Source organism: Erythrolamprus reginae, chromosome Z (assembly GCF_031021105.1).
Source record: "Erythrolamprus reginae isolate rEryReg1 chromosome Z, rEryReg1.hap1, whole genome shotgun sequence".
In the NCBI taxonomy this organism is placed as follows: domain Eukaryota; kingdom Metazoa; phylum Chordata; class Lepidosauria; order Squamata; family Dipsadidae; genus Erythrolamprus; species Erythrolamprus reginae.
This window is the reverse complement of record NC_091963.1, coordinates 19,703,229-19,731,023: the sequence shown is the minus strand read 5'-3', so window position 1 is coordinate 19,731,023 and position 27,795 is coordinate 19,703,229. Positions and strand designations below refer to the sequence as shown.

Below are 27,795 nucleotides of genomic sequence, written 5' to 3'. Positions count from 1 at the left end.
GCACCAGAATCAAGAATTACAATGGCTTAAATCAAAAATGTTGCAAAATCTCACTTAGCTATTTATTTAAAGCAAAACATACTATAAGTTAAAATTAAAATTTACTAAATTTATATTCTACCATTACCTGACTTTGAACAGATGGTCAACGTACTTGGGAGTAATTACATCTGTTGTCAGTGTTGATAATTGAATTGGTATTCAACACTTTATTTATTTATTTTAAATTCTTTCTGTATAATTTATTGCATTTTTAAAAGGAAACCAGTTGAAAAGCAATAGAACTATGATTTTAAAATATTTTAAAATATAGAGCACAATAAAACAGCATGGTTGCTTTAAACCACTCGAGATGTGGGCTATATTTGTTTTCCTGATACTTAGAAACTATATTTAGAGATGAATCTCAGAGTCTTATTAGAGTAACTTTCTCCAACTTACATCTTCCAGAATAGGTTGGAATGCAACTGTAATAAATCCCAGTTACAAATTACCTGTGGACTGATTGAGATGAAAAGAAAGTAGAGGGGGAAAGGGGAGGGGGAGAAGAAGGGAAGTCTATTTAAAGAAATAAAACGAATGATACTTTCTCATATTTGTTGGTATTACATATATAACTATTTGGGCTTAGCAATATATAAAATAGACCAACAATGTATGTTTATATATATTAGAACACTATTGCTTTAAAAGCTAGTGTTACGGATTGCCATAAGAGGGAGCCAGAAGCGTGGTTCACTTTCTCAGCTATTCTCTGCTATTTCTGTTTCCTCTTTGCAACTGTTCTGTAGTAAGAACTGTGTGTTCAAATGATGGTTTATGTATTTGTAAGCGAGACGAGTAAGCTTATAATATTGTATATGTATTGAGAGTTATTGATTGATTTAACTGTGTATAATAACTAGGACTGTTCTTGATTAAGATATTTGACAAAGTAAATAATATTTTATATACTAAATGTAATTGCATTGTATTATTACTTGTATCTCTGAGCTATCTGCTAGACCTCCACATTTCCTCTGTGAATGTGTAACTTTGACCATTCAGAGATACCTCTGCACACTCCTTAAGAATATTTAAGATTGTTTTAAAAATAGGTTAAGCACCACTAAAATTGTGAAATGTGGCATTTGTAATCTAGAAGTTAAAATATTGCACAATAGTTTATTTGCAATAACTTCCAGTTGATCTTGATATGCTCTAAATTAAAAACTTTAGTGTCAAACAAAAGAGGTTGATACAATTTTGTTGATTTAATGAACTGCAGAAGAAATTTATTGCATCTTATTTTATCAACAGAAATAAAATAAAACATCCCCATCAATTTATTTAGTGCAGTGATTGAACAACACAATTCAACTCCCTCAAGAATAGTATCAAGCCACATCTGAAACAAATTACCGGTAGTAACTTCACAATACTCTGCTTAGAATTGCTGTTCTATGAAAAAGCCACTTCAGCTGAATGAAGCTGTTCAAGTATGTAATTTGCAATAAAATTTGGTGAGTGATAAAGTGGTATAGATGACTTCTTGGTACTAAATTAAATGTATCATTTAATATATATCATCACGGTATGTGATGATGTAGAGGTGAATTTTGGAATTGTCTTATCTTCCAGCTCATACCAAAGGTAGCTCACACGTTTCCACATTCACTCCATGTTATTTTTGCTTCCTATGTCTTGTATTACTCATATCTTTTCTCTATTCTTATTTGGTCGCCTTCCCAGTAGCTAAAATACTATTGATACACAAGCAATTGTCAGTCAGAAGGTGAAAATAGCAATAGTATGTCCATGCCACTTTTGCATTTTCAACAAAAGTGTCGGCCAGTCTAACAAACCACGTTGCACTTACACAACTTTTTACTGATAGAGAAATTTACCCTTCTAGAAATGTTGCTCTATTTTCCCCTCAAAGCAGAAAGGCACAAATATGTTTCCAAATGGTCAGAAAGATGGCAAATACATTAAAATACAAATGCAAGAGAAACCTGTGTGGATGGAACAGATTTTTGTCACACTGAACCTGGCTATCATCTGTTATGGTTCAGCCTGAGGCCGATCAGGGTCCAGCTGCGTCTTTGCTGGCTCCATGCCCAGAGGAGGATGACAGCGAAGAGGAGGGGGCTGAGCAGTCGGACGGGGAGAGGAAAGTCAGGAATGGGATGAAGGAGAACAGCATGAGAGCCCTGGGGGGGGCTCTCCCCAGCCAGTAGCTTGGAGCCATTAGGTGATGAAGCACAAGCCGTCATTGACATGCAACAGAGACGTTCAGATCAAAGAAAGGAGCAATTAAAGAAGTATTATTAGCACTGAATTTGGAACAGCTGGGCTTGGGTGTGGTCCTCCTTAGCAGGGTTTAAAAGGCAGGCAAGCCCTTGAAGCCATGTGGAGTGTTATCAGTTGGAGTTACGGTGTTCTGCTTTGTTCTCGACGTCTCTGTTCCTGGCTTGTGGCCCAGCAGTTTGGAAGACCCGTGGGAGATGTAGGTCTGCTATATACAGCCTCGTCTTGGCAGCAAGAATCCTGTATTGCTGCATGGACATTTTTGCCTTTGTGGATACATTTGAAGATACAGCGTTTTCCTGTTTGTAAGGACATTTTCTGTTACCTGTGTTTTTCTTGAATTTTATAAACTGCCTTTGCCTTTTACCGGTGTGTCTGGCTTCTCTTTTTGGGTTGGTACTGGCTTCCGGAGTGACCCAGACAGAACATCATCTAAGCTGGACATTAACCAAATACTGCCTAATAAATTGCATAAACCTCTTAGTACGCCATTTTGAAGGGAGAAAGAGAACCAAACTGGGTGAATGACCGTAATGAAGGTTTGATTTGACTAACTAGGCAAATCCTTTAAAAAAACAATAACAATTCTAATTTAATATAATAACATAGAACTTTTTTGTTTACATTTCTTTAAAAAACCTGTTCAGCAGCCAGAACTAAGTTGCACTGAACACATTTCAGGCCTTTGCACCCTCTGAAGCAGAGTTTGAAAGAGTAGGCTATGGAAGACAGGAGAGAGTTGGAACAACATAAATCCAATACATGAGTTGAAATGCAATTATTATCAGTGTATGATCTGTCTTTCTCTGGAGAGCTATTCTCTCAGTCTAACCTACTTCACTAACAACTACATCTCAGCCTAATTTACCTCACAAGTCTGTTGAGAGGATGAAATGACAGCCTCAAGTATATCTGTCCTGTGGAGAAGGGTATACAAATGTGATAATTGGATTTTTAGGGGATAGTCTGGGCAAATCTAGGCTTGTAATTCTCCTGTGATATCTATACCCCAAACTCTTCATTTGACAGGCAAAGCACATGAACAAAGCTCATGAGATTTCTACCTTTTTTTCCCCTCTCTAGCTAGACTTCTATGACTTTACACTCAAGATATACTGACTTTGATTTGTTCTGGCAGAATTCTCTTCAAACGGTACTCAAAGCTACAGAGGGAATAGTTCTGTTTTGCTCAGAGTATTCCCTAGCCAGAAAATGCATAAGCTTTTTCCATCTCAAAGTGCCTCCCAGGGTGTACCGCATTAAGATTTAAGTTAAAGATTGTCTTCCTCTCCTAGCAAGGACTTATAATGACCCCATGAATTCTAAATAAAATCTAACAAGCCATACAGGGTACTTGAAATAGTTACAAATGAGAGGAGAAAAGGTTTGAACCAAGGCTTGCAGAGATTTACTCTTGATGCCAAGCCATAGCAGAACTTTTTAGGACTGAAAGTCATTCTGACTGGGAATTTGGAGAATTATAGTCACAATCTATGTGGAAAATATTAGGCTGAGACAATGATGAAATCTAAAAATTTTCCCTAGCCATTTTGTGGCTTGGTGGTCATGTGACTGGGTGGGTGTGGTTTGGTGGTCAGGGTCATGTAACCGGGTGAGCTCAAAAACCAACTTTCACACAACACACACAAAGCACACAAAATGGCCCCTGCAACATCAAGCAGGAAACTCAGAGAGTCCCCAAAAGCTCAAAAATCAACTTTCATACTTCACACACAAACAACATAAAAGCTATACAACTCACATGCATTGCAAATCAACTGGACTTCACACAAAATGTCCCCTAGAACAAGCACAAACTTTACAGAGCCACAGTTTGGGTGAATGGGTAGTAAAAATACTTTTTAAAAGTTTTTTTTTTAAAAAAAGTTCTGATTCCCCACTGGGCTGATTGTCAAATAGCTGATTTTCAGAACCTTAAAAAAACATTTTAAAGCATTTTTTAATTATTAGTTCAGGTGAATAAGTAGTAAAAATGCTTTTTAAAAAGTTTTAAAAGAGGTATATGTCATCTGCTATGACGATAGGCTGTGCTGCGCTATCGTCGGAACCTTAAAAAAAAATAAAGCATTTTTTACTACCAGTTCCAGTGAATTGGCTAAACCAGTAGCAATTCACCCCTGAGCTGAGAAAGCTATAGGCTTAGTTTAACGGCTAAAGGAACGTTTTGTTGAATTGCCATTTAAGCAATTACCTGGTAATCATTAAAACATGAAGCAGTTTGGAATATCTGTGTTGACACCTATAGTGTGCATAGCATGAGCAATGCAAGACAAATGACATCGATTTAAGAAAAACTTTCCCCTTCTACAACGATGTTACTACAACAATGTAGCAACAATTTTGCTACAAGATATTATCTGTTGTTTTGTTATCCAACTAAATCAACTAATTATTTGATCGACTGGACACATATTCATACCCAAGTTATTGCTACTTCAGAATTTTAGACAAGCAATAAATAAAATGAATAAAGATAGTCCTCAACGTAGGGCCATATATTGAGCCCAAAATTGAGTGGGTTAAGTGAGTTTTGTTCAATTTAAGACATTTCTTACTACAATTGTTAAGTGAATCACTTCAGTTGTTAAGTTAGTCACATGGTTATTAAGTGTAATCTGGCTTCCCCATTGATTTTACTTGTCAGAAAGGCACAACAGGTGAACACCTAGTACCAGGAATCTGCAACTGTCATAAATGTGAGTAAGTTGCCAAGCATCTAAATTTTGATCACATGATCATGGAGATGTCCCAATAGTTGTTAAGTGTGAAAAATTGTCATAAGTCACATTTTGCACTGCCGTTGTAACTTGGAACAATCATTAAATGAACTGTAAGTCAAAGACTATTGTAATGTATCATGAGATACTAGCATTTTGCCAAAGGTGGCACATAATAAAATCAAGAGAACAATTAGTGGGAAGATAAAAAGTTATACTTGCAATGGTTATCTTCATAAGACAAATTCCTTGTGTGTCTAATAACACTTGGCCAATAAATAATTCTATTCTATTCTATTCTTATTTTTTACAATTATCAGAAAAATGTAAAGGCACAGTTGTGACTCCTTTTGCTGCAAATTAAACTTTTAAAAAACTTTCTAAGAATGCAATGATAATTTTTGAAGAATTCCTTCTGTAGGATGGCAACCCAGTATGATTTATTTCTAATAGACTAGCATAGGATCACACTGTAAATCAATTCTGCTTATGCACTGAAGTCAAAACTCTGGAATATGTTTCATGTTGATATCAGGCAAACTCTTAAACAGATTATTAAGCTGTCACAACTTTTTGAAAAGAAAGCATCATTTGACAGGAAGCTATATGGATTTATTGAGAGTAATTATGCCAAACAACCTGATCTTTTCCAATAGTCTGACTAGTTTAGTTGACTTCAGGAATGGAGTGAACATAGTGATGTTAATTTCAGCAATGCATTCTGCAAAATCTCTTAGGAAATTTTAACAGAAGATGGTAAGGGCTAGAGTATATTACCATTAAATAGATGGTTGAATAATTGTAGTTAAAAGGAAAAAGATACAGTGGTTCTGTATCAAGCTGGTAGGAAAGGCTGAAGGCATAAAGCAGAGCTCCGTTGTGTAGTATATTTTCAAATGACATCTGTGATTATGAAACACCTTTGAGGATTCTATTAAGATTCAACAGGAAGGATTCCTTCTCAATCTATGATAGCAACAAATTAAGAATCTGAATTTTATTAAAAATCTCTTGCGAGCTGCAGTTTATTTCACCAGGAACATGAAATGTGCAGACCGACGTCAGATTTAAATTGGGTAAGGCTGGGGAAATTGTTGAGATGGATTTCAAAGGGGAAAAAATGTTAAGTCCTACATTTGGGGAGAAAAACATAGGATGTGAGATATTATATTTGGACAGTAAAAAAACTGAGTATCTTGGTGCATCACAAACTAAAGAATATGACCCAGGCATTGAGCCAGCACTGTGAGGCAGCTGCAAAAAAGGTAACCCTAGAAAGAATGCAACAAAGATTATTAGGGGACTGGAGGCTAAAACATATCAAGAACGGTTGCTGAAATTGGGTACATCTAGTGTAATGAAAAGAAGGACTAGGGGAGACATGATAGCAGTGTTCCAATATCTCAGGAGTTGCCACAAAGAAGAGGAAATCAAACTATTCTCCAAAGCACCTGAGGGTAGGACAAGAAGCAATGGGTGGAAACTATTCAAGCAACCTCCTGTAGAACTAAGAAGAAATTTCCTGACAGTAAGAAAAATTAACCAGTGGAACAACTTGTCTGCAGAAGCTGTGAATGCTCTAACACTGGAGTTTTAAAGAAAATGTTAGATAACTATTTGAAGTGGTATGTGTTTTCCTGCCTGAGTAGGGGGTTGAACTAGAAAAAACTCCAATGTCCCTTCCAACTCTGTTATTCTATTTTAAATGCAGTTCTAGGATATATCAACCAGAACAATTTATTTATTTATTTATTTATTATTTGGATTTGTATGCCGCCCCTCTCCGAAAACTCGGGGCGGCTCACAACAAGTGAAAAGACAATCCAATACATTAATCCAATTAATTAAAATATTATAAATTTAAGAAAACCCCCTATACTAACATACACACACACAAGCATACCATATATAAATTCAACGTGCCCAGGGGAAGATGTTTAGTTTCCCCATGCCTGACGGCAAAGGTGGGTTTTGAGGAGTTTACGGAAGGCAGGAAGAGTAGGGGCAGTTCTGATCTCCGGGGGGAGTTGGTTCCAGAGAGTCGGTGCCGCCACAGAGAAGGCTCTCCCCCTGGGGCCCGCCAACCGGCATTGTTTAGTTGACGGGACCCGGAGGAGGCCCACTCTGTGGGACCTAATCGGTCGCTGGGATTCGTGCGGCAGAAGGCGGTCTCGGAGATATTCTGGTCCAGTGCCATGAAGGGCTTTAAAGGTCATAACCAACACTTTGAATTGTGACCGGAAACTGATCGGCAGCCAATGCAGGCTGCGGAGTGATGGTGAAACATGGGCATACCTGGGTAAGCCCATGACTGCTCTCGCAGCTGCATTCTGCACGATCTGAAGTTTCCGAACACTTTTCAAAGGTAGCCCCATGTAGAGTGCATTACAGTAGTCGAACCTCGAGGTGATGAGGGCATGATATACCAAGATAAGAAGAAAGCACTTCTCTAGTTTGTTTTGCTCATACTCCAGCTAGAATACGGCAGAAACATTATGTGGCAAACATTAGTGGCAAACATTATGTGGCAAACATTAGTAAAACATGAGCTCAACTCGGGGGGGGGGGGGGGGGAGAAAGCATGAGAAAGATAGCCCTACCTTGAGACTCTTGGGAATGGGCAGGAAGAGAAAAAAACACTGTCAGACATTCCAAATTCTGTCATTTTATGGAGAAGGTAGAATTCATGTATTTCTTGTGGTACTACTTTAAAGAAAAGAGATCAGGATTGATTTCTAAAAGTAAAGCTGTCCAGCAACGGAGCAAACTGCCTCAGGAGATGCTGGTTTCTTTAATAGAGAGTTGCTGTACTAGGCAAGGGGCTGAACTAAAAGTCCAACCCCAATTGCATTCATATTATGTGATAATGTGAATGCAAATTTTAATATTAAAAATAAATGTACTTCCAGAACCATGCCATCAAATTAACTTGATTCAAACACAGCCTGTGATACTCATCCACAAAGAAACAAGCGAATGTGATTAAATAGATGGAACACTTTACGGTGTATTCAGAGATGCACTACAGCGCTAACAGTTGCTCTCAAATTAAGCACAAATAAAGAATCGTTCACCAACACTCCACTGATTAATTCTGAGATTCAAATTAAGCAGCGAACAGATAATGCGTGTTAGATAAAACTATTCCTGAGGGGTAATTGCATTAGTTCTAGGCATTATTGTTCCCAATAACCTTTGCATAAACAGCTACAGAAAGAAACTAAACACATTCGGGGGAATGAATCCCTCTTTCCCATCTTCTAAAAGCTATTTTAGAAAAAGATTTCACTTTAAAAAATGTGAAACCATTCAACTCACACCCAAATGGATGTACCTCCTATTTAACATGACCACTTTCTCATTATTCAAAGACAAAAGAGTGCATTTTCGTTTATCTCTCTAAAAGCAATAACATTCCCAATCAACACACAGAACACTTCTGCCAGCATCATCAGCAACTAATATCTCCCTATTTGGTAATAAGAAACAAATTCCAAATAATATGATACAATAAAAAACATTTGTTATATGCAATATTCACGTTTTGAAATAAGCCAGCTGGTTACCTTTACCAAACTCTGTGTTAGTCAAGCAGCGTAAACCTCAGTGCAGTTTAAAATAACAATATTGAGAGTTAAATGGTTAAAACATATTGTTTTCATACAATACACTGAATACACTAAAAACTGAATACACTAAGAACTCTAGAAATGGTGGCAAACTTTAGGAAAAATCCACCTATACTTCCACCTCTTACAATACTAGACAACACAGTATCAACAGTAGAGACCTTCTAATTTCTAGATTCGACCATATCACAATATCTAAAATGGACACTTAACATCAAAAACTTCATCAAAAAAGCACAACAAAGAATGTTCTTTTTGCACCAACTCAGAAACCTCAAAGGAGCTGCTGATATAGTTCTGCAGAGGAATTATTGAGTCTGTCAATTGCACCTCTATAATTGTCTGGTTTGGTTCTGCAACCCAACAAGACAGACACAAGCTTCAGAAGATAATCAGAACTGCAGGAACAAAAACAGTTGCTATCAACCTGCCTTCCATTAAAGACATGTATACGGCTGTAAAAATATTTACAGACACGTCATATACTGGTCACAAACTGCTTCAACTCCTACCCTCAAAATGACACTGTACACCAGAATAACTAGACACAAGAACAGTTTTTTCCCCAAACACCATCACTCTGCTAAACAAATAATTCCTTCACCACTGTCCATTTACTAAGTCTGCACTACTATTAATCTTCTCATCATTCTTATTACTCATCTCCTCCTACAAATGACTGTATGACCGTAATTTGCTTGTATCCTTACAATTTATATTGACTGGTTCTTAATATGATTGCATTGTTATTTGTACTTGGACTATCATTAAGTGTTGTACCTTATGATTCTTGACAACCATCTGGCTCTTGACCCTATCTTTTAAGGTGTTAGTTATTCCTGCCAATTTATTATCATTGGCAAATTTGGTGAGTTCCCCTTCTATTCCTCATCTAAGTCATTTATAAAGCTCGAAGATAACTGGGCCTAAGACAGAACCTTGTGGTACCTGACTGCTTACTTCTCTCTATGCAGACTTATACCCATTTAGGACTACTTGTTGAGTATGGTTTGTCAGCCAGTTTGTGAATCCATCTAATTGTGAAGCTGTCTATTCCCCTTTTTTCTAGAGTATGAAGAAGTAGGTTGTGGTGTATTTTGTCGAATGCCTTACTGAAGTTTAAGTATATTATGTCCACAGTATTTCCCTGGTCTACTAACTTAGTTACTGTGTTGAAGAATAAAATAAGATTGGTTTGGCATGATCTGTTTTTAACAAGCCCATGCTGGGTGATAGTTATCACTTTACTTATATCTAAGTGCTGGAAGATCTGTTTTTTTATTATCTTTTCCAGTATCTTCCTTATTGATTGATTGATTGATTGATTGATTGATTTGATTTGATTTGATTTGTATTCCGCCCCTCTCTGAAGACTCAGGGCGGCTGATGTCCCTCGGATCATCCTAGGGAGGTTTTAGGATATAAACCAATCTATTCCAATGTTGGATTCCATGGTTTACATAGCTTATGTAAACTACAAAACTCTTGCTTGGATCTCTCAATCCATTATTTTTCATTTCTTGACTGATTGTGCATTAAACATATTCCGGCTACAGCATGGAAACTGCTTTGGTCACATTGATTGATGATCTCTGGTGGGCCTGGGACAGGGGGTTATCCTCTGTTCTGGTGCTTCTTGACCTCTCAGCGGCTTTCAATACCATCGACCATGGTATCCTTCTGCACTGGCTAGAGGGGTTAGGAGTGGGAGGCACTGTCCTTCAGTGGTTCTCTTCCTACCTCTCCGGTTGGTCACAGTCAGTGTTAGTGGGGGGTCAGAAGTCGACCTCTAGGTTTCTCCCTTGTGTGGTGCCTCAGGGGTCGGTCCTTTCCCCCCTGCTATTTAATATCTACATGAAACCGCTGGGTGAGATCATCCAGGGGCATGGGGTGATGTATCATCAGTATGCTGATGATACCCAGCTGTACATCTCCACCCCATGTCCAGTGGAAGTGATGTGCCAGTGCCTGGAGGCTGTTAGGATCTGGATGGGTGAAAACAGACTCAAACTCAACCCTGATAAGATGGAGTGGCTGTGGATTTTGCCTCCAAAGGACAATTCCACCTGTCCGTCCATTACCCTGGGGGGGAATTACTGACCCCCTCAGAGAGGGTCCGCAATTTGGCGTCCTCCTCGATCCACAGCTAACATTGGAGAACCATCTTTCTGCTATGGCGAGGGGGGCATTTGCCCAGGTTTGCCTGGTGCACCAGCTGCGGCCCTGCCTGGACCGGGAGTCACTGCTTACAGTCACTCATGGCCCAGGTTCGACTACTGTAATGCTCTCTACATGGGGCTAGCTTTGAAGAGTGTTCGGAAACTTCAGATCGTGTAGAATGCAGCTGCGAGAGCAATCATGGGCTTTCCCAGGTATGCCCATGTTACACCAACACTCCCCAGTCTGCGTTGGTTGCCGATCAGTTTCCGGTCACAATTCAAAGTGTTGGTTATGACCGATAAAGCCCTTCATGTCATTGGACCAGAATATCTCCGGGACCGCACGAATCCCAGCGACCGGTTAGGTCCCACAGAGTTGGCCTTCTCCAGGTCCCGTCGATGAAACAATGTTGTCTGGCGGAACCCAGGGGAAGAGCCTTCTCTGTGGTGTCCCCGACCCTCTGGAATCAACTCCCCCAGAGATTAGGATTGCCCTCACCCTCCTTGCCTTTCACAAACTCCTTAAAACCCACCTCTGTCGTCAGGCATGGGGAAATTGATTCCCCTGGCTGTTTCCGTTTTATGTATGGTTTGTCTGAGATGTATGACTGTTTTTATATTAAGGGTTTTAAATTGTTTTGAATCATTGGATTTGTACTGTTTTTTGTTGTGAGGCGCTCTGAGTCTTCGGAGAGGGGCGGTATACAAATCAAGCAGTCATAACCTGAAGACTACCATTATAGTATACATTCTTTGAATTTGCTAATTATAGGTGTTAGTAACCAGTAACTAGTAAAATATTGCATGCAATTTTTTATATATGCAATGGATAAACAATATTGTTTATCCATTGCATCTAGACAGAAGGAAAAGGGGGGACATGATCGAAACATTTAAATATGTTAAAGGAGGGAAGTGTTTTTAATAGGAAAGTGAACACAAGAACAAGGGCACACAATCTGAAGTTAGTTGGGGGAAAGATCAAAAGCAACATGAGAAAATATTATTTTACTGAAAGAGTAGTAGATCCTTGGAACAAACTTCCAGCAGACGTGGTTGGTAAATCCACAGTAACTGAATTTAAACATGCCTGGGATAAACATATATCCATTGTAAGATAAAGTACAGGAAATAGTATAAGGGCAGACTAGATGGACCATGAGGTCTTTTTCTGCCGTATGTTTCTATGTTTCTATTGCTTGATTAAATTAGTGCACAGCAATCTCATATAAATGTATCCGGAAATTCAGTTCTTTATGAAAAGTCACATCAAAAATATATTTTCTTTCCATTTTCCTGGATTCCCAGAGCTCCACTAAGACTCAATCACTGAAGCTAATATCTGTTTGCAAAGTATTCTCAAACCACTGCAGGTGAAACTAACAAACAGGTCATAGGTTGAGAAAAACAGAGAAAAATACCACTCAAAATGCAAAATATTCTATTGACTTTGAAAAACAGGACAAAGGTTAATTGGCATATATTTCTCATATCATAATTAACAATTTATTTACACACACTGAAACAAGATTAAGATAATTATCCTGAAACAGAAATGCAATGACAAATTACTGGTTTTTTTTACTGTAGTTGATCTCTTACACATTAAAATAATCAACATGCTTTAAGCAGAAGGTTCATCTGTTCCATTTTAGACTGAATTCTTTAGAACTAGATTCTGAACTGCCATATGGGAAATCCACAAAGCCAAAATGATAGCAATGCAGAAAGTGGGCTTACTCGTTATATTTCCTCTAGAATATTTTAATAGGCAACACAGTCTCAGTTGGACTAGCTTTCCATGCATTTTAAGTATGGGGTTTTTTTTATTAAAAAAAACTTACTATGCTTCACTGGTATTTAAAAAGGGAAATATGGAATATCTTTCATTGCCAGTTTAACAAATCACTTTCATTTAGCTCATGCATTCTTATAGACTTCTTGAGTGCAAGCCACAGTAAGTGGTGGCACAACTGTTCAGAATTCAGTTCTCTAGAAAAGCTAAACAATGCTAGATTTGGTCAACACTGAATATCACCATGATTATGAAATTATCAGATATCAAGTTTGACTCATGGCTCCTTTTAAGTCAGTGCAGTCAGAGACCAGTGGAAGATTGAACATTCTGAATTCCTAGCTTGTATATGATCCTCAAATACCCTTGTATAGTTCTTTTTCCTGATTGCTGAAAACTGACAACAAAACTAGCTCCTTTTACTAAGATGGAGCATGCATGAGAACCTCTGTTCAGCCTACATATAATATAAACTTAATGTAAACATTACTCTTTTTAAAAAAAAACCCCAACCCAGGCTATAAAATAGATGATGGGAGAATTGTAAAAGAAAACTTGTAACATTCTGTTAATGTAGTTTTACAATAAAGTAGAATTAAATCATCTGGTCATGTTTCTCATCAAGTCAACTGGGAAGGTTGACACATTTACCTATATTTTATTTTGTGTATGTTCATTCCCTTGAATTATAATAAAGGCAGAATATGAATAGGGAAACAAATTCTGTCCCACTTAACTTGAGTTCCTTGACTTTGGCAAGATATTCCTTCTCAGCTATATTCTAATTTAAGTTGTATTCAAAATTGGTATGTGATTGATATTATCTAATTAATTGAATCTCAAGATCAGATCTCTGGGTCTCAAAATCTACTGTACTAGGTTCCCTATAAGACAGAAAATAAGAAAATAAAGTTTTATTTTAAGATATATTTCCTTTGTAATTAAGTGGATACCATTTTGATGCAAGTCATAAAAATATTTTATATGTAGGTTGGTGATTTGAGTCTTTGGGTAATTATTTTCTATTCTCAAATAATTCCAAAAAAAGCATTGTAAAGCTTGCAATACTCAGCCTTCTAAAACAAATGAATCAAAGTATTATTTTTTTCTAAAAGTACATAACTTGATCCAGTGTTCCATGCTTTCGTGGCTGGTAAAATGAGGAACCAGATTGTTGGGAACGATACGCTTGTTCTGTAATATATACCGCTTGCAAGTACAGTAAAACACTATGAAGTGGTATATAAATCTAAATGCTATTGCTAAGTTGCAATTAGCATAAATGAGTATTTTAAAAGTGTTGCTTTTTAGTAATGTCATAGATATTGTCCAGAATTTGCCAATATACTAAATTCCTTTCATGATACTATGTCTGCAATGACCTCATTATGAAAATTCAAGTGCTAAAATGCTATTCCATGAATATTAAATGTACACTTTTATTTATTTTTTGTTCAAAGTAAACTTCTAAAGCAGTTTGATTTCACCCAAATTCCATTTGATGTCCCCTTCAGCATGTACTGCAAATGCTTGAAAGATTGTGTAGGGGGAGAAAAAGCAAACACTAAGTTTTTGTATGATTTTCCCAGCGTTCTTACCGCTAGTAGTTCAGTTTTGCTTTCTTCTGCTGTCAGCCTCATGACAGCAACACTCACCATTAACAGCACAAGAGAGACTACTACAGTGGTTTAAAAAAAAAACTATAACAAACTGAAGGAGCTGACAACTAGAAACAGAAAACCTAAATGGGGAATCATGTAGAACCAAACAGGAGGGGGAATGGAATCCACATGTGACACACTATGAAACAAGTTCAGCATACTGACTTCTATTTGATATGCAGAATAGATTTAAAGACAAGGGGAAACATGTCAACGGTATGTTTTCTCGAAGAGATACTTATTGGCATACAAAATCTTTATGTAGGCATTCAAAGATATATTTATACACCCAACATTATTAGATATAAATTATTTAGACCTGCAACTCTTAACATGTGTCTGGGGACCCATGGGGTTCCTGAGACCCATTCAAGGTCCAGAAAAATCGAATGAATAAATATTTTACATTTTTATCAGTTTTAAGTAAATATCGATAGATATATTCCACTTAAACCAAATCTCTTTAGATCCTCAATAATCTTTAAGAATGGACAGTGACAATGGCCATTGATTTAGAGAACAAGATTATTAGCATAGGACCATGATGGAGAACCTATGTCACGCATGCCACAAGTGGCACATGGAGCCTCCTCTGCAGGGACACGAGTCTACGGAGAGGGGTGGCATACAAATCTAATAAATAGATAGATAGATAGATAGATAGATAGATAGATAGATAGATAGATAGATAGATAGATAGATAGATAGAGCTATTGAACAGCTCAGCTCCACTGCACGTGTGTGTGAATGCCTCCCTGTGGCCAGCAGATTCTCAGGTCAGACAAGCTCATGCTTTGTCCTCACTTTTGGTGGCCTGAAGCCTTCCAGATCTCTGGAGATTCCACCCAAGTATTTTTTGGGCACGCAAGGATTTCAGTTCAATTCAATTCAATTTATTAGATTTGTATGCCGCCCCTCTCCGAAGACTCGGCACACAACAATGATAAAAACAATATTATAATGGCACAAATCTAATATTAAAAATAACTAAAAACCCTATCATAATTAAAAAACCAAACAGCACATACATACCAAAGATAAATTATAAGGAGCCTGGGGGAAAGAGGTCTCAAATCCCCCATGCCTGGCGGTATAGGTGGGTCTTGAGTAGTTTATGGGAGACAAGGAGGGTGGGAGCAGTTCTAATCTCTGGGGGGAGTTGATTCCAGAGGGCCTGGGCCACCACAGAGAAGGCTCTTCCCCTGGGGCCAACCAGACGACATTGTTTAGTCGCTGGGATTCATGCGGTAGCAGGCGGTTCCGGGGGTACTCTGGTCCAATGCCATGTAGGGCTTTAAAGGTCATAAAGCTGTTTGGGGATGGGAGCCTTCCCCTCCCCAGCTCCATTTAGGAAAAGAGACTTTTACTCCCTCCCAGCTCCATTTGAGGAAAGAGGCTTCCCCCACCCCCCAGCTCCATTTGAGGAAAGAGGCTTTCCCCCCTTCAAGCTCTATTTGGAGAAAGAGGATTTTCTCCCCAGCTCCATTTGAGAAAAGAGACTTTTTCTCCCTCCCAGCTCCATTTGAGGAAGGAGACCTTTTCCCTTCCAGCTTCCTTTGGGGAAAGAAGCTTTTTCTTCCTCCCAGCTCCGTTTGGGGATAGGAGGGAAAAAACGCCTTTTCCCCCAACCCAGCTCTGTTTGGGGATGGGAGATTTTCTCCTCTCCCATCGCTGTTTTGGGATGTGAGGCAAAGACAGGACAGGTCACGTGTGCATGTGCAGTGGGTTGCGCACACATGTGCAGGTGGTGGGACCTGCGAGAGGGACACTGCATTGTGTGTGTGGGCACTTGTGTGCATACAACAGTGTACACATGCATACACTTTTGGCACCTGAGGGGGAAAAGGTTCACCGTCACTGGTATAGGACAATCTTGACATACACATCACAGGATATAGGGAAAGCCCAGGTCTTAATACATGTAGGATTTTAAGGAAACCTGCATCAGGACATAATAATGATGTTTGCAATAAAGACTATAAAACATAAGTCTTAGTTTGGCCAGATATACTTGATAAATTTGAGCATTTGGTTTTACTATTTACCTATTAGCGGTGGTGGTGCATTAGTTAGAATAGTACTGCAGGCTAAATCTACAATATAACCAGCCATGAGTTTGATCCCGACCAGCTCAAGGTTAACTCAATCTTCTATTTTTCTAAAGTGGGAAAAATAAGGACCCACATTGTTGGGAGAAACATGCTGACTATGTAAGCGGGCTGTAAAGCACTATGAAGTGGTATCTAAATCTGAGTGCTATTGCTATTGCAATTATTTATCAAAATTAAACTCACCAACTTAATGAGAAAATTGTCTATATGATTATATTTCAATAGTCCTTTCTTTAATCTCCCCTGAAGAGTTCATACCAAGGAACCATTACATTCTGAAATGTATGCTTAATGCCTTTGCTTTAAATTTCTTAAAATGATTGTCACTATGCCAGTGATGTTCCACAAGCAGCAATATTTTGAAAAAGGTGGTTCAACTTGAAAACCTCTAGTAGCAATGTTACCACTTAAAATGGGCAATGACATAAGATTTTGTCATAATTCCTATTAAAGATCTCTTTTAAAGTATTTTTAAAAAGCAAAACCAACATCATGGATTCCTCTGCTTTAAATCACTTATGTAACTTATTAACAACTAATTGATATGTTAATGAAGTTCACCCATACCTTTAAAATACATATAATGCTTATTCTTAAATAATTGGAAATATTTTGTGAATGGATATGCTGAATTTGACTACTGGGGATGACAGAAGTCGTAGTTTGTTTTCAAATTATTTTTTTACACTTTTTTGTCTACAAATGATCTCATTTGTAATTTTATTTTTATCCACATCTGAATTATTTATCTAAATAATGTTTTTGGACATGTGCACTTGAAACAATGCCACAAGTTGTAATTCCTAAAATATTGCAAACTATATGTGAATTACAGTAAATGTAACATGAAATTAAATTTCAGACTAGAGAGAGCCACCTGCAGTATACATTGTGAATGAAGCTATCTTTAAAGCTTCCTTTGATAGAGTACACCAACATTATTAATTCAAAAATCATTGCAACCCTCCTTGACATGTCAAAGACAAAACTCTTACCGTTTCCTTTGGAATTTGTGACTGGCTTTGTTCAGTATTCTAAAAGAAGTGGGAAAAAATAAAATAAGAACAAGGCTGCAAAAGGCATTTGCTTCAAAGGACAAGAAAGCACCTGATAACCAAAATCATTCCTAGCTCTTAATACTAATAAAAATTCTTTCACCAGCCAGTGATACTAATCAATTGTAATTGAAAGCTAGTTTAAAAATTCCAAAATTACTGATTAAATAGCCATGTGGACCCAGCAGAGGACGTTGTGTTTAAAAGACAGAAATAAGAACATTGTAGAATTTCTTCCATTTTCATCGCTTAGGCTGGATAAAGGACAATAGTTGAAACTCCTACTTTATTCATACATACAAACCTTTTTATATATTTGTTATTGTAATGGATGTAGGTAGACCTAAAACTATTTTGTAATACAGGTAGTCCACCACTTACCATAAGAATTGAGCCCAAAATTTTTGGTTTTAAGCAAGACAGTTATTAAGTGAATTTTGTTCTATTTTATGGCCTTTCTTGCCACTTAAGTGAATCACTGCAGTTGTTAAGTGAGTGTAGCTATTTTGCTGTCTTCATATGTTAGAAGGTAGAAAAGGTGATCCCAGGATATTGCAACTAGCATAAATACTTGTCAGTTGCGGAGCGTCTGAGTTTTGATCATGTGACTTGAGGATGCGGTGACAGTCATAAGGGTGAAAAATGTCACTTTCATCAGTGATGTTATAACTTTGAATGGTCACTAAATGAATGTAGGTTGTAAGTTGAGGACTATCTGTCTTCTCAAACAAATCTCCAAACTAGACCCAATAAACTCAGTATCAAGTGTCCTCAAAACTGAAATTTCAGAATGGTGTGTCTTTTCAATCTATATTTTGACTAGATGCATGCAACATGCCCATTCCAAACATTGGATTAGCAATGCATAATAGTTGTAATAGTTCACTGAATACAATGAAACACAAACTCCCCAATCCTATTTAAGGCTAGCTTAGCAACTTGTACTTTTGTTAAAGAAAATTTGGAAGCCAACATTCTTATAGCCTACCATATGAAAAGAGAATCACTTGGCATAAAACTGATAATGTTTATAAATGCAGAAAGAAGTACATCAACTAGCAGCGAGATAAAGGAAGAAATGAGATGAAATTTCATAGTGCTTATAATCATATTTCAGGCTGGTATTTTAAGCTCTGTGCATTTTTTTCCAGCAGATTTCATGCAATTCTATGGTGTTCTTGCATGTTTTGAATACAAAATGGCTAATACATGTCCAACTTTTTATTGAGTATTCATGTTTCCAGTAGTCTACAACCTCCCTGCCTTCCATTTGTTCCCAAGAAAAATCCTCCTTTTTTTCCAATATTGCTTTTTTTTTTTCAGACTGGTAAGCATGGGATCTGGGAAATTTTTAGCATATTATAAAGATGCATAAAATAAAGGTGTGAATGTCAACTTGCAAAGTTTTCAAGTTGCCAAAAGGAATGTCAAGAATGTTATTTTCTGTTGTTTTCAGCATTCAAGTTAGCTCAAAATAAACCCATCAAAAGAAATTCAAAACTACCCTAATAATAACATTTAAAAAATGGACACCTCTTTTACTGGTGAGCGATCCTGAGGAAAAATTGCAAGGTATCTTTCAGGTCAGCGTTAATCTAAACCCTGCAAAGAGAATAATACTACAGCCCAAGAGTATCATCATTTGTATTGGAAAACATGAATGCTAACTTTCCAATATAGTGAAGCATTATGATCCCCAAATTCTTCTGTGATTCGGCATTTTTTTCCAAGCAGCAGCAGAATTTAGACAGAACCTTCATGTGCAAAGTTTGTGGATAACATCATAAATGGTATCCAAAGTTTGTGGATAACATCGGGAATGGTAAAACATCATTTTTCCAAATGATGCGTGCCGAACATCCACGTGAGAGAGAGAGCTGTTGTGCTCGCATGCGCCAGCACCGATAATGCAATGGGTGCCCCCATTTGCACATTTGGACACAATCCCCATGCCCCGTACTCTGCATGCACACAAGCAACTACCCACATTGCTGGTTGCTCTTGCCCTTCTCCCTGCTGTCGTTCTTCTAGGGGGGGAGGCATAGAGCCAGCTTCCGGCCAGGGAAGGGTGGCTCGCGGGAGGGGGGTAGGAGCCCTGGCAAGGCTGCGCATTCAGAGCTTCCCAGGATGAGCAGCAGGTGAGGGTGAGGTGGGGGGTGGGGTGGGTTTCCTGCGCAGATGACCTGTGGCTCTGTCAAAGTGGGGCTGATATGCTCCTCTGCTTGTTCCACCAGCCACACTGCTCGTCTGGGTGTCACTGCCTGTTGCCAGATTTCCTTCTGCACAGCCTCATTGGTCACCCAGCCAGCAAAATGTTGCCCGATGCACCTGAGCCAGCTCTTCGAGAGTGACTGAAGGAGACAGAAAGCCTGCTGCCGGCTGGGCTCCCTGGGAGCCGCCATTCCCGGGAATGGGGGGAGGAGGATGGGGAGCTGCAATCACACAAATCTTGGAGGGAAACAAACCCGGCAAACACAACCTGTCTCAATCTTGGCAACTTTAAGATGGGGGACTCCAACTTTCAGAATTCCCCCAATAGGCATTTTCCAAGCGCTGGTCTCAGCAGCCGAGGGTGGAGAAAAACCAAAGGGTAGAAAAGGCTGCAATTATGGCACTCCCTCAAAGCCTCCAGCATTTTGTGTGGGGAGACTTTACAAAGCACCATGGGGAGAGATTTAGGGCTGCTGCCTACAAGGGCTGCTCGGAGCCCTCATTGTTCTGGCGAATGGAAACAGCAAGGCAATGGGGAGCCCTTACTGCAATGGTGGTTCAGGTTCTGCAGAGTGATTCTCGGGGACCTAAGGACTTTGTATTGCTCCTCTACCCCTCAAGAAAACCTACCGCAAAACTTTGCAGGCAGCCTTCTGATATCGGGCCACACAGGGCTTCTCAAGTAGGGGAGTCTGGTTCCTTCCTCCCCGCTTCAGTTTGCCCCATGTGCCTCTTTCGGCAGAGCTGGGACTGGAGATCCATGCTCCCTCCCTTCCTCTCTCCCTCCCTCCCTCTCTTTCTTTCTTACACACACACAAATACCACAAAGAGCAAAACTCATGGCCTCTGGTGTGCAGGTAGAGCATGGGTGAAGTTGTGCCTGCTGGGCGAGCAAGGTGATTCTCTGCCAAGTGAGCAGAGCATGGGAATCCAGATGGAGGACTGAAGTCCTCAGGGCCCTGTGTGTGTGAGAGAGAGGGTGTGTGTGAGAGAAAGAGACAGAGGGATTGAGAGGGGGGAAGGAGGGAGTGTGGAGCTCCAGTCCTAGCCCCACCAAAAGAGCAGGGGAGCGGGGGAGACCAGAAGCCCTACGTGACACATCATAGAAAAAGGAGCAGAGTTGCCAATAAATAATATTCCAGAGGGCCGGGCCCCCCACAGAGAAGGCTCTCCCCCTAGGCCTCATCAAATGACACTGTCTAGTTGATGGGAACTGGAGAAGGCCAATTCTGTGGGACCTGACAGTCACTGGGATTCATGCGGCAGAAGGTGGTCTCGGCAGTATTCTGGTCCCATGCCATGTAGAGTTTTATAGGTCATAACTTCCCTGTCTCCCTGTTCTGTTGTGTACCCAAGCCACTTGTGGGGAGGGAGAAAGAAGCCCCAGCCCACTATCATTACCTCCCCATCCCCAAAAGCTGGTCTCCTACTGCCATTTCCATGGCCGTTGCAGAAACAGTAGGCTTGGGCTTCTCCCCCCCCCCCCAGTGCCAGCAGCTTTTCCTTCTACTGGCTGCCAGTCACCCAGAGACTTCCCTGTTTCCCCACCCAAGCGGGCTTTTGATGTGTCCCCAGACCTCTTATGGGGAGGGAGGGAGAAGCCCCAGCCTGCTGTTCCTGCCCCCCCCCCCAATTCCCTTGCACTTGCCAGTGGCTGCTCTCAAACTGCCATTTCCATGGCAGTTGCAGGAAAAGTGGGCTGGGGCTTCTCCCTCCCTTCCCCACAGGTGACACAGTAGAAGCTTGCTCTGGCCAGGAGACCAGAAAACCCCGTCCCTCCCATTCTTACCACCACCATCCCCTTGCTCCTGGCCTCAGCACTTCCCTGACAGTAGCAGGAGCAGCTGGTGAAGAAGAGAGGGAGAGGCAGACTATGGAAGCAGGCCCTTAAATGCTGTTCAAGAGACAGCAGCAGCTCCTCATCCTCCTGCTAGTGTTGTACTCCAGGCAGCGTCCAGCCAGCCATGCCTGGCCTCCCCATGCAGCAGTCCACGTGAATCCCAGAGAGCACAGCTTCAGGATCTTTCCTCGTAGTGGCAATGACAAGCAGGCAGGCACAGGGCAGCAACTGATGGCAGCTCCTAGCTGGCAAGTGAATAGATGTCATGTGGCACGCATGCACACTGGCCAGGTAGTCTTCGAGCTACTGACGTGCATGGGTGTGCAACAATCAGCTGGCTGGCTGTTCTTTCGGTTTCTTGCATTGCCACGTGTGTGAAGGCAAGTTGATTGTTGCACGTGCATGCACACCAATAATCAGAAGACTAGCTGGTGCACATGCATATGCTAGAAACCACGAAGAGGAACGGGCAATGCTGCGTGGGTCAGGTGAAATTGGCTCCAATTGCTCTCTTTCTTTCTTCTTAAGACTAATAGAAAATGACTGACCTAAAGCCGTTTAGCTGAGTGACATTCAGTCATTAATGTTAAAGCAAGACATGTGATGGATTGTAATAAGGTAATGGATTCCTACGAGGAAGAGGGTAAGTAAGAGGCAACTCAATCTGGATGTTATCTGTGACAAAAGTGGGATGCAGTGTCTCAGTGGCTAAGATGCTGAGCTTGTCAATCAGAAAGGTCAGCAGTTCAGCGGTTCAAATCCCTAGCAACGCGTAATCGAGTGAGCTCCCGCTACTTGTCCCAGCTTCTGCCAATGTAGAAGTTCAAAAGCATGTAAAAAAGGCAAGTAGAAAAATAGGAACCACTTTGGTGGGAAGGTAACAGCGCTCCCTGCACCTTTGGCATTTAGTCATGCTGGCCACATGAGCACGGAGACATCTTTGGACAAGCACTGATTCCTTGGCTTAGAAACGAAGATGACCACCACCTATAGAGCCAGAAACAACTGGCACACATGTCCGGAAGAACCTTTACCTTTATGTATGTGAGAAAAAAAATGGGTGAAGATAGCACCTCCCTAATAATTTGCAAAGTACGGTGTAGATGCAGATAATAGACTCCTTGATCTTGCAAAATTTTGTCTCTACGTATGAAAATAAAATAAAAAAGAATTCAGCTTGGAGAGTTACCAGGCATCATTCCTTGTATTGGACGCAATAGGTCTAGAAAGCATGATCTCTAGTTTCTAAGTGCCTTGACCATTGAACCAATATGCTCTTTTTTATATATTCTACATTCACACCTCAATGCATTTTTAATATTATGTATTTTGAAGCTCCTTTCAATCAAGCTTCAGTCCTACAGCCAAGACTATCAGCTCTATTATGAAATGGGAACTTTTAATTAATTTCTGCTTACAATCAAGGGGGAATAACCTTTCAAAACCTCGGATGCTGACAATTACAAGAAATGAGGTCAAGAAGTACTTATTCATTATCAACATCATTATCAGTAGCTGCACATCATACAGTAGCTCTTTCCATCTTGAATATTATTAACCCATCGTCTGCTACTTTCGCATGGTCTCTTCCAAAATAGTGGCCCATGCAGCCCAAATCAGTGGTGCTGGTGACTGACAAAATGAATATAGGGGGGGGGGATTAAACCAACTGCAGAAAGCAAACCAGTGGTCTCGGATCTGTGGTTATGTTTAATTCATACTTTAATATCGCCAAAGCATTTCCACACTTTCAGTCCATCAGTTCTGAGAAGAGTAGAACCTTTTGCCTATTCTGTCAATATTACAAATAGGCTGAACTAGACAGACTCAAGATAAAATTCCATAGAGGATTCAGCATTCAAAGGTTCAATACATCAAATTCACCTCTGCATTTACCCTGTTCCATATTGCATTTCAATTAAATGGTGGTTTAGAATTATTTTTGTATCAATTAAATGGTGGCTTAGAATTATTTTTGTATCTGAAACAGGGTGGATTTGACTAAATCAAGTTGATTTAAATCATGATTTTTTAAGAGCAACTGTCATCTCTGTCCTGCAGCAGCTCCTCTTCTGACCTGCTGTGGACTCACCGACAGTCCCAATATTGCATATTATTATTATTATTATTATTATTATTATTATTATTATTATTAAATTAAATTTATATGCTGCCCCTCTCCGTAGACTTGGGGCGGCTCACAGCAGTAATAGAAAACAATGTACAATACAAATCTAATATTTAAAAACTAAAAACCCATAATTTAAAAAACATGCACACAATATACCATACGATATACTGCACAGCCTCAATCTACACAACTAAGATCAATTTTATGCTGCATAAACTGAAGTATTAATGTATCTTAAATAGAAAACTATCTTTAAGTAGATTCCTACTCCAAAAACATTTTATTAAAATAAATTTAATTTAAAAATCTGGTTTAAATTTAAAATTTTTAAAAATTAAAATTTAAAAAACATTTACTTATTTAAAGTCATTGATAGTGGACAGTTCCTACGGTGGCCAAATGAGTGGCAGAAGAGTTCAAAAGTAATGTTTTACATTCAAAAGGATTCCAGCTCAAAATAACCGCTTCAAGATTAGAAAAGGACTGTCTCATTTTGGAAATATCCCAAGGCAGAAACAGCTTCATTTCAAATGAAAGCACCAATTCCAACTTAAAACACATTCACATAGGCTTCAGTCAGGTCCTCCATTCTGGAGGGGAAATATTGACTGCTGATTGGCTAGACTGTCTGGCAGCTCCCTATAAAAGGCTGGCTGTCAGACAGAGCCGTTGCTGGATTGTAAATAGTTGCCAAATAAAGAGCTGGGTTTTTTGAAGCCACTTCTGTCTGCCTCTTCCATTTACTCTATCTAACAATTACATTAATTACATCTTTTAATGTTATAACACATCACAAACAGTGATAAATCTGGCAAATTAAAATCTGCCTGTTTGACTGTCAGTCAGGGTAATCTACTATTTATGGGTACAACTGTATTACAAATTAAGTAATCTGTATTAAAAGCTATACATCATATTGTACACTTGTATATACAATCCATTGACATAAATCTGGAAACCCTCCATTTTAAATTCCATCCACAAATTATTCTACAATTAATTTATGTGCTTGTGCATATTTTTCATAAAATTGTGAAATGCCTACTAGATCCTAGCCCTAAAAGGAAAGAAAGGAAATGCTCTTTCCATTAGAGAAATGGTTTTAATTACTTAGATAGACTTCAAATTTATTCTCTTTCAGTGCGCTGATCTCCTGAAGAACATAATAAGTTTTTGAATATGAGCATAAAAGCAGATCCTTTTAGAGTAGAACTCTGACCCATCTAATTGAGCAGGCTGAACAACTGCATAAGGAAATCTACTAGTCTCTTTTCAGATACTCTTCAAAGGTATTTACACTGTCACCAGGACTAATATCTGTGGATATCCATGATTTCCATAAACTGGTCCAGATCTTTATGATGCCAGCCAAGTGGTTGCTAGCATCACATCTGGAATGAATTTCTCCACCTGGGAATATTCACTGGTAGTAGACATAATATTTTATGTGGCAATGCACTTATACTATCCTCGATAGTAAGTACTACATTATATTTTATTTTATTTATTTGTTCATTAATTCATTCAATTTGTAAAGTTTCCCATTCATTACACATATATAATACTCATCCATTATCTTTAGTACTTAATCGCTATCTTCTTTGAGCCAAAACGGGCTTCAATAGCTGACTCTTCAAATATCATTATAAATAATGAAAATGTTTCCATTTTATCAAAAGGGATTTTTTTCCCCTTTTACCTAGGAATACTCTTCTTTTTAGTACAGAATATCATAAATCACTTACAGGGCAAGCCAAAAAAGAAAAAAAGAAAAGAAAATATTCTGTGTACCAGAGGTTTTATTATTTAGAGGAAGTTCAAATAGCACGATTGATACATGCATTCAGAATCCAAGATATTTTATACTCATACCTTTGGTCTTTTTAACATAGTAAATTTAACACTAAAAATGCTGGCTGCAGTTCTTCAAAATTTAGGGCAAGGATTTACTAATTTCTCCTTTCCTAATGCTTTGAGCACTACAATAACAGAGCATCACATATTGAAAGTCTCAGGAAACTGAATTTCCTAAACATCTTAATCCTTAAAATGAGTAACAGCTACTAATTTATATTGCTGATGTTACCGAATTTAAAGCAAAACGAAGAGAATAATGTAGCTAGCTTTCATTTCATATTACAGAGAAGTCTGGGAGAATGTTTAGCTTGATAGGGATAAACTTCAGTTCCTGGTAAGGTAATATAAATTTTGGAAATGAGACTGCCTAATGTAGGATCTACCATAAAGCAGTCCGTATATTTAATATGTGCTTTTATCCAAATACAAAAATGTTATCTTGCACACTTATTGGGGAAACATTTACGTCTAATTTGTGGAACAGTAGCGTAAATAGAAATGTTTTATTATACAAAAAGCATTATCTGAATCATTTTGCTAAATTAAGAACGGTGGGGAGTCTTCACCACATGGGGATCATTATTTTAATAAAATGAACATTTCTGTCCCTGCACAAGTTCCTCTTTTCCAAGCCACAGCATTCTTACACCCCATTCTGGATTAATTTTAATGCTCTCAGAGCAATAAAAAAAAATCAAGCTCATTCAGAATGACAAACAAAAATTTCCAACAGAGAAGCGAGTACAAAAGAGAGAACAATCCCATTGTCTGTAGGCATAAAAGCAAGGGCCATGAACACTTTATAATTTGCATTTCCTGTCACCCATGATTTGAAAACATTGGTTCACATATTAATATGGAAAACCAATTCAGAAATAGCCTCCATGGGAAACATAATAGAAGGGATTCTATGTTTCCCATTTCTAGCAACACACGTGCAACAGCAGGTTGTCAGATTATTTCTAGTATTCATTTTTTTAAATAACCGTGATCATTTTTAAAATGAAATGAAATGAAATGAAAAAATAAGATAAAATACGAACCAATTCTCTAGGATGGAATGATTCTTCTTGACGAAAAATTAATAGGCTAACCGATCCACCCATCTTAGTGCTCCTCAGAAGAGAAACAACTTCTTCTTGGGTTTTTCCTGTTAAATCCACTCCATTTACCTAAAAGACAGGGGGGACAAGAAATCTTAAAGTAGCCATAGCAAAAAAAATGATATTATGACATATTAGCTAGTACTGAAGATTCATTTTCAACAGACCGCCTCCTGCCGCACGAATCCCAGCGACCGATTAGGTCCCACAGAATGGGCCTTCTCCGGGTCCCGTCAACTAAACAGTGTCGGTTGGCGGGCCCCAGGGGAAGAGCCTTCTCTGTGGCGGCACCGGCTCTCTGGAACCAACTCCCCCCGGAGATTAGAACTGCCCCTACTCTACCTGCCTTCCGTAAACTCCTTAAAACCCACCTTTGCCGTCAGGCATGGGGGAACTAAGACATCTCCCCCTGGGCATGTTTAAATTGTGTAAGGTATGCTTGTGAGTGTATATGTATTATATGGGGTTTTCTTTTTAAATCTTAAATGTTTTAAATGTATTCAGATTATTTATGATTTGTTTTTCTCTGCTGTGAGCCGCCCCGAGTCTTCGGAGAGGGGCGGCATACAAATCTAAATAATAAATAAATAAATAAAATGTGTTATCACCGTTTAACGCTAAAATCTTGAACGTGCCTTACTTGTATATAAGTCCAATTCAAAATGTTTTTATTTAAGTTAGAAAATGGATCAGCTAGCTCTCAAATCAATTACTCAGACACTTAAACTCCATCGCTGAGTCAGCAAACAGTAGATTTCATTATTACCTTGGTTATGACTGCTCAGAATTCAACTACAAAGACAAAATGCTAATTAAAAAGGTAATTGCTTTTGCTCTCTTCTGATCTTTCTAGCACAATCCATGTTTACTCCTTGAACTGATTTGCTTTTCTTTATGTAACAGGGTTATTAGCTATTTACCCATCACAGTGGTAAATAAATCACTAAACGTTGCTAGATGTCTGTAGTCCTTGAAGAAACCAAAATTACGACCAGGTTCCCCAATTACACCAAAAAACAATATGGTCTGTTTGTTTTTGGCTTAAAGTGCAGCCAAGGCTATTGTACAGAAAAGTCACAGTTAAATAAATTATGATTAAGCATTAATGTATCATAGTCCATAGCCCACAAATAGGGTTATCAGCTTTCTGAACAGGCAAAGAAGGATTCAGATAATTGGAAAGGAGACCAAATGGGAGAAAGAAGGCACACAGTTT

At 38.9% G+C, this 27,795-nt stretch overlaps 1 protein-coding gene across 1 annotated transcript in view; it reads right to left on the bottom strand.

Moving 5' to 3' along the window:
- PARD3 (par-3 family cell polarity regulator) overlaps positions 1-27,795 on the bottom strand; it is a 716,596-nt gene that overhangs the window by 244,268 nt on the left and 444,533 nt on the right. Inside the window, 2 exon segments of the mRNA XM_070728743.1 lie at positions 17,378-17,416; positions 26,520-26,648. Coding sequence (XP_070584844.1) covers positions 17,378-17,416; positions 26,520-26,648 — 168 coding nt within the window.